At 45.0% G+C, this 7,841-nt stretch overlaps 1 protein-coding gene across 3 annotated transcripts in view; it reads right to left on the bottom strand.

The window, feature by feature from the left end:
* The window catches only part of satb2 (SATB homeobox 2), a 50,505-nt gene extending 49,139 nt beyond the window's left edge, over window positions 1-1,366 (bottom strand). For all 3 annotated transcript variants that reach the window (XR_014619517.1, XM_084311012.1, XM_084311011.1), the window contains exon 1: window positions 840-1,366. Coding sequence is in view for 2 of the 3 variants with exons in the window: in XM_084311012.1 (XP_084167138.1) it covers window positions 840-941 (102 nt within the window). In the remaining variant the exon portion in view is untranslated. The remainder of the gene's footprint in view (window positions 1-839) is intronic.
* Between the last annotated feature and the right edge of the window lie 6,475 nt (window positions 1,367-7,841).

Genomic DNA, 7,841 nt, shown 5'->3' on the forward strand with positions numbered 1-7,841 from the left:
CCAAGAATTTGGGCATTTAGCCAAGATGTGTAAAAAGAGGAAGCGATGTGCTAGATGTAGCGGGGGAACATGAGTATGGAAAGTGTGGAGAGGGAGTGGAACCAAAGTGCTGTAGCTGTGGAAAGAAGCATAGTGTTGCATAATGGAATTGGGGATGTGAAGTGATGAAAAGAGAGGTGGCGGTTCAACAGATTAGAGTTATTAAAAGGCAAAGTCTCCTATGCAGAGGCAGCTAAGATGATAGGACAGGTAAAGCAGGATAAGGAACAGGGGCTCAAAAAAGGACAATCATCAGTAAATATAGTACAGGAGTGTAGCAGGAGTGATACATGCAATATAATAATAATTATTATAATAAATAATAAAATAATTGTCAAAGTAGCAGTACAACATCTGGATATGAAGGGTCTGACATGGGAGGAAGTAGAAAGCGAGCTGAACAAGGGGATTGTGATAAACCAAGAAGTCCAGAGTCCTAAACGACGGTGTCCAGCCATGCCCAGCAATTGTGGGCATAGTTGAAGTATATAACTGAGGGGGCAGTAATACGCCATGTTGCTTTTACTCTGCCGGAAAAAGAAAGAAGAAGAAGAAGGATGTGTTTTGGAACCTACACGTCGGGGAGTCGCACTCGCAACCTCTAGTTATAATGTCGGGACAAATACCGTGTGTGTTTTGTGTTTGTTTGCTCGAGAATGAGGACAACAGATATAACAACAGATATAAACTTGACCATAACCTATAACGTTAGCGTTAACAGGTAGGCCTACCATACGAGTAAAACAATAACATCCTAAACAAATACAAAACATTCTGCCTGACAAACTTGTCATTCTTACCAGGCAATTTTGATGAGCAGCAGTGTTATCTTTCGACGATAACGCTCCAGTTATGATGGATTCTTCCGACGTTTTGCAAATTACGCAGACAACTTTTCCCATTTTGAAAAAGTATCCTCACTGAGTGACGGACGTGTTAACGCTAGATGATAAAGGTCTAACTTTAAGTTACCTATGAAGCTAACGAACGTATATATACAATGTATGACCAAATCATGTAAATTAAAATGGCTTTAGTTCAAACTGGTTTGCAGATGTTCCGTTAGGTTGAGCGAAACTAACTATTCACAATCATTCTAATCTTCTCGCGGCGGGAAATCCATTCTCGGTTATTCGGTTGTTGTGCTGAAAAATCCTTCACTTTATGATATTGTTTTGAAAATGCGGTCACTCTCTCGACTTAACGTTACTGGCGGGAAATCCACTCTCAGTATATTTACTCCAGTTGTTGTGCTGAAAACGTATCCACTTGAGATATTTTAACTGGGGTCCAGTATACTAGCTCGTCTAGCTACCAGTACCCCCCCGATTCACGGACGGAAACACACGAGTTGAATTGCTGGAGAAAGTGAGTAGGGTATATCTGCAGAGCCGCAGTTTGGGCGGGGCTTCCATACTATTGCTTGGACTAGGTTTCAATAGCATATCTGCAGAGTCACAGAGCCCAACGTCTGGGCGGGGCTTCGTGGCGTGGACTAGGCTTGAGGCGGGGCTTCGTGGCGTGGACTAGGCTTGTGGCATGTACCTGGGTTAATTAATCTAAATGTTATATTGTAACTGTCTACAGTTACAGTAAGTGGGGAGTGTAAACAAGTTGAACGCGTAACGTGAAATAACGTTATGTGAATAAACCTATAACGTTACAATGTACAGTACAGCTTGTTGTGTTGTGAATAACGTTATGTGAATAAACCTATAACGTTACAATGTACAGTTTCTGACAGCTGGCTGTGTTGTGAAATGTGCATAACGTTATGAATAAACCGCGAAGTCACGCGAAATAACGTTATACGCGAATCTGGTAGTAGATTTCTTTTTCATTACATCCGCCTTTTACCCGTGACGAGCTAAACCAATCAGAGAGGGGCTTCGCTCAACCAATCAGAGAGGGGTCTGCAGAAATGGAGTTCAACCAATCAGAGAGGGGTCTGCAGAACTGGAGAACAAAACCAGTTAATGCTTTAAGAGAGAGAGGCTGGTGGTCAAGTCAAGAGTTTTATTTGTCACAAGTTGTTTATTTGCATACAAGTTTACAATGAAATGCGGGTGGTCTTGCCCGCAACGATGTGCAATACAATAGTAATAACATATAATAGAATCCAATAGAACTTTATTAACAGATTGCAGAATCGGTACAATACATTGATTGATTGAATTGATTGATTGATTGATTGATTGAAAACTTTATTAACAGATTGCAGAATGGGTACAATACAGTACAGCTCAATACACACAATTGTTAAGGGGATGCAGACCAGAGAAAGACTTTCGTCTTGTTTACATCAGGGTCCCCCATTTTCAATTCATCAGGACGGCTCAATACATACAATTGTTAAGGGGATGCAGACCCCAGAGAAAGACTTTCGTCTTGTTTACATCAGGGTCCCCCATTTTCAATTCATCGTAACATATATGACATACAGATAGACAGTACAGTTAGGCATTAACTGTGTTAATCTAAATGTTACATTGTAACTGTCTAAAGCATTAACTGGGTTAATAACTGGGTTAAGTGGGGAGTGCGTCATGGTACAGTTACAGTGGGGAGTGTAAACAAGTTGAACACGTCACGTGAAATAACGTTATGTGAATAAACCTATAACGTTACAATGTACAGTACAGCTGGCTGTGTTGTGAATAACGTTATGTGAATAAACCTATAACGTTACAATGTACAGTTTCTGACAGCTGGCTGTGTTGTGAAATGTGCATAACCTTATGAATAAACCGCGAAGTCACGCGAAATAACGTTATACGCGAATCTGGTAGTAGATTTCTTTTTCATTACATCCGCCTTTTACCGCGCGACGAGCTAAACCAATCGCTCAACCAATCAGAGAGGGGTCTGCAGAAATTGGAGTTCAACCAATCAGAGAGGGGTCTGCAGAACTGGAGCTACGAAATGTAGAGACGCCTCTCTCTCTCTCCTTGTTTACGACACACAACATCGTCTTGTGTTACATTTGTGATTGATTGATTGAAAACTTTATTAACAGATTGCAGAATGGGTACAATACAGTACAGCTCAATACACACAATTGTTAAGGGGATGCAGAAAATGAGGGACCCTGATGTAAACAAGACGAAAGTCTTTCTCTGGGCCCTGGTTCAACTAAGTCGATCAAAAGTCCCATTATCCAGATTCAATTAACGACCTTAAAAGGCATCAGAGGTCGATTGCAGAAATGCAGATGTTCGGCGAAAATGGCTAAAGTGAGAGCGACTTTTTTTAACCCTGCAGAGCAGGAAATGCTTATGCATACATATGAGGATTACAAACATATAATAATAGCGAAGTCTAACACTGCCACCGCTGCGAGGGCAAGGCAGGGTGCGTGGCAACAGATTGCCGATAAGTTAAATGCGTAAGTGTTGGGCAAATGTATATTATTTATTATTTCAACTTTCAGAATAAGTAGATACAAAAGCCCAAAGCGTATTCATATAATTGATACGAATGAATAGATACGTATATGAGGATATGTATTAGGTCAGAAATTCAATACATTGAAGCAGTGAAATGAAATTGCGTGTGATTCTCTCTATTCTTATCATGATTCATGAGTCCACCTTAATAATTTTCTACAATAATGATATGCTATGGTGTACTACTAACACTGTCATATAATTATGAGTGCTTTCAACCCCCATGTATAGAAACAACCCAGAGTCCAAACGGACATGGGAGCAAGTTAAGACTAAGCACAAAAATATCATTCAGAATGGTGAGTGAGTGAGTGAATGAATACAATTTGTGCCATGGTATTGTATTGAACAGCTTGTCAATGTCGTATGATCCTTCATATTTCAGCAAACAAAAAGAGGGCCGATATGGCCAAGACGGGGGGAGGACCAAAAACTCCGGACTTAACTCCTGCCGAGGAGCTGGCCCTCCAGCACAATAGGGGTAGACCCATCATGGAGGGTGTAGCTGGGGGCAGCTCCTCCGGAGAGGTTGGGAGTGATACAAGGAGCCCTTATCTCAAAGGTATAGGTGCACTTCATTCTATGAGTTTCTTTCATAATTATTCATTTAGTTAACCATTGTCACATTTTGCAGTGTCTGGACCTTCCATGACCGTGCTGCAGCCACCACCCATGTTGGTCGGAGAGGAGACCACTGATGTAAGTTGATATTGCTGCATCATTGTGTAATGGTTCTATTTTAGCAATCAATAATCAGAAGATTATTGAAAAATATCCCAAACCATTGCAATATTATCTACTGAATTATGTCGGTGTTTTTGGTAAATAATGTAATGTAAAAAGGGTATATAGCAATTATAAGCCTCTGCTTCAGCCTACACGTTTTCGGTAATTTTCTTTCTTTTATAAAAGGTTCTACTACATTGCTTTGCTTTGTAAAAGACCGAAATAAAACCATCAATTCATACATGTTCATTGTGTGTGTCTTTTAAAAAACCAAAGACAATTCTCCAAAGTTCCTAATAATTCCTAATTCACTAACAGGAGGACAGTCCAGACAATGACTGCGTGTTCCGGTGATGTGGTAAAAACAAGTTGTGGAAACTAATACTCCTATCCAACTCACTCCCTGTGAGTGGTATTTGGACTAAATCAATGCATTCCTTTAGGCAGGTACCGAACCACGGCCGGAGCCTGGCCCCTCTCACTCTGCTGGGGATGGGGAGGTGAGTTCTGTATCACACTAGCTCACGCTCAGCGTTTCATGCATATATCTCGCTTCAGCATATATACACTGAATAATTTCACAAATGTACCTTTAAATGCCAGCATTCATCTGGCCACACCCCCATCCGCTTACCTATATAAGCAGGGATGGTGCCACACACTCATCTCCTTCTCAAATTTCATCACAAGCAACGTGTTGCCCATATGCTGCAGTTCCTTGCTGTGTTGGTTGGGGTGAAACCTTTCAGGCCACAGCTGAACTGTAGGACGCGCCGCTGTTGTGAGAAGCGGTGGGTTTCAGGTTGGGTGAGTACTGTTGCTGGCAGGCTTCACTTGTCTGTTAGTGCTATGGCGGCTAATTGACAATGTTTATGAAAACCGGCCCCAGGCTAGGGTCCTTTGTTCAGCCTCCTAGGCGACAGAAGACCTTGGTCTGAAGCCCATTGTAGTTTTTAACTAGTGGGCCGCGACCATTAACACTGGTGATCCCTGTGTTTTCTGGACGAGTGGGTATCTCTCTGTCACCGTGTAGCCCCTTCTTTCATATCCAAATGAGAGTATTCCTTCACGAGGAGATATGGGCATAGATGTTCGATAGCGGAAGATCTATGTTCAAGTCAGCTACACAGGCCTGTTTGGGTATTGGGCTGGCTCCGTCGGGTGTTGGTAAAATCACCGTTGTAAAGCTGTGTTGACATCTTGTTTCTCTTTTCTCTTAAAAAGTGAGGAGGGTTTCAGAACGGCGGCCTGTCTGGGTGAGTGTTATATCATTGTGTACAAGTTCAGGTGATAGCTGCTTTGTGAGGTTTTGTCCGCTGCTCACCTACTCGCTCTGTTCCTTTAAGCCTACTCGCTCTGTTCCTTTAGTTTTCTGTTAATCAATTGCATTCTCCTCACCTCACTAGCCCCCACCCTCGCGTTCGTTTGCTCTTCAGCAACCACACCCTTGGACTACCTGTCATTATGTGTTTGATTGGTCTGGTGCCGAACACACACTTCTAGTTTCAAGTATCAATTACCTTCACGCACCTGATGTGCATTCTAATTAGTTCCCCTGTGGGCTTTAAGTACCTCGCTCTCCCCTCAGTTCCTGTCGGGTCGTCCCGTATCATTCCGTATCATATCTCTATCACCAAGACTCCTTCGGGAGGTTCTCTGTCTGTTATAATGTTTTCATCTCCGGCGTGAGATGCGCTCTAGCCTTGGAAGGAGACACTGGACTGCGCTCTCTAAACTTCCACGGGAGGTATTCCAGTGTTCCACTTCAGACCTCCGCGCAGCAGACGTCCAGACGCGCATCCAGACCTCCGCGCAGCAGACGCCCAGACGCGCATTCAGACCTCCGCGCAGCAGACGCCCAGACGCGCATCCAGACCTCCGCGCAGCAGACGCGCTCTTCACTCCAGACGCGCATCGCTTCCTAATACTCTACGGGAGGATGCGTCTCTCCGAGCCGGCGCGCTCTTCCGCGCAGACGCGCTCTTCCGCGCAGACGCGCTCTTCACTCCAGACGCGCATTCAGACGCACTCCAGATGCGTCCTCCGTACCGGCGCGTACTCCAAGCAGTCGCGCACCACTCAGACCTCCGCGCCAGATGCGCCCTCCGTACCGGCGCGTACTCCAAGCAGTCGCGCACCACCCAGACCTCCGCGCCAGATGCGCCCTCCGCGCCAGATGCGCCCTCCGTACCGGCGCGCACTCCAAGCAGTCGCGCACCACTCAGACCTCCGCGCCAGATGCGCCCTCCGTACCGGCGCGTACTCCAAGCAGTCGCGCATCACTCAGACCTCCGCTTGGACAACCCGTTCCCCGTGGCGACGCGCTCGCCCTGTTTTGATCCCGCTCTCTTTACGCACAGCGCCTGGAGCTGCCGAGATGAATCTGCAGAGCGGCTCTGACGTCATCGTCTATTCCTCAGATGAACCTTCCCGGGAGAAGCTGCAGAGCAGCAACATTCTTCTAATGCCTTATCCCAGGCCTTGTCTGTTTTTCTCTGTCCCTGTAAGCAGCTCCAGCCCTCGCCCTGTTCCTAGGCCTTACCCTTTTCTCTAGTCCTCCCTGTCCAGTCCTCCTAGTCCTCCTAGTCATCCTAGTCCTCCCTGTCTAGTCCTTCCAGTCCTCCCTCTCCCCAGCCCGCCTCCGCGAGCCTCTGTCCCTGTTTCCCCTCTCTAGTCCTCCTAGCCCTCCCTGTCCAGTCCTCCTAGTCCTCCTAGTCATCCCGTCCAGTCCTCCTAGTCCTCCCTGTTCCTGCCCTTGTCCCTTGCCCTGGTCCTGTTTCCCTTAGCCTTCCCCTTACAGGGCTCTACAGTGCGACCAAATTGCTCGCATATGCCCCTAAAAATATTTGTATGCGAACCGTAAAAATCAATTACGCGCACGCTGTGCGAATACAGATTATAGCCTCTCTCGTCTTTTTTTTCCTCCGCTGCGAGATCGTTAAAAAACTACAAGTCCCACATTGCACTCAAGCCAACGGTCCAATCACAGTAGAGTGAAGTGACTGGTTTCATGGGAAATAAAGCAAATGACCAAGATTCGGAAGCTCTCGTTTTGCTTGTTTACTTCCTGAAACTCCGCGATCAGGGCTCTCGTTTTCCGAGACACCAACTTATTATAGTCTCTCTCTTACCAATAGCAATAGATTTTAGAACACCTAGATTTATCGATAGCAATAGTAATATAACGTTAATGCAACAAAACGAATGCCTTGCTTTGTTAATCATAACGTTGATGCAGTAGCGTATGTCGGTGTGTTGGCTGTAACGGACATGACAATAACATAACGTGTACACATTAAAATTGCGATAATCTATTCTAACATTTTCAAATCGATGCAGTTGAATTTCCCCCTTAGGATCGATGCATTGTTACACCCCTACACCAAAGTCACTGGCCCACTGTGTATCTGTGTGTATAATAACTTGGCTAGCGTTATCAACAGCAGAGGTGGGCAATGGGTCCAGCTGCAGCGCCGGAGTGCAAGCGATGTGATGTAATTGGCAGACTCGACTGTCAATCAATGGTCTACCTGACACGCAAACTCAAACAATGTTTCTGTACTGGAGGTGTGATTGATTGAAAACTTTATTAACAGATTGCAGAATGGGTACAATACAGTACAGCTCAAT

The sequence above is a fragment of the Notolepis coatsorum genome (assembly GCF_963971535.1).
Source record: "Notolepis coatsorum genome assembly, chromosome: 3".
NCBI classification, from domain to species: Eukaryota; Metazoa; Chordata; class Actinopteri; order Aulopiformes; family Paralepididae; genus Notolepis; species Notolepis coatsorum.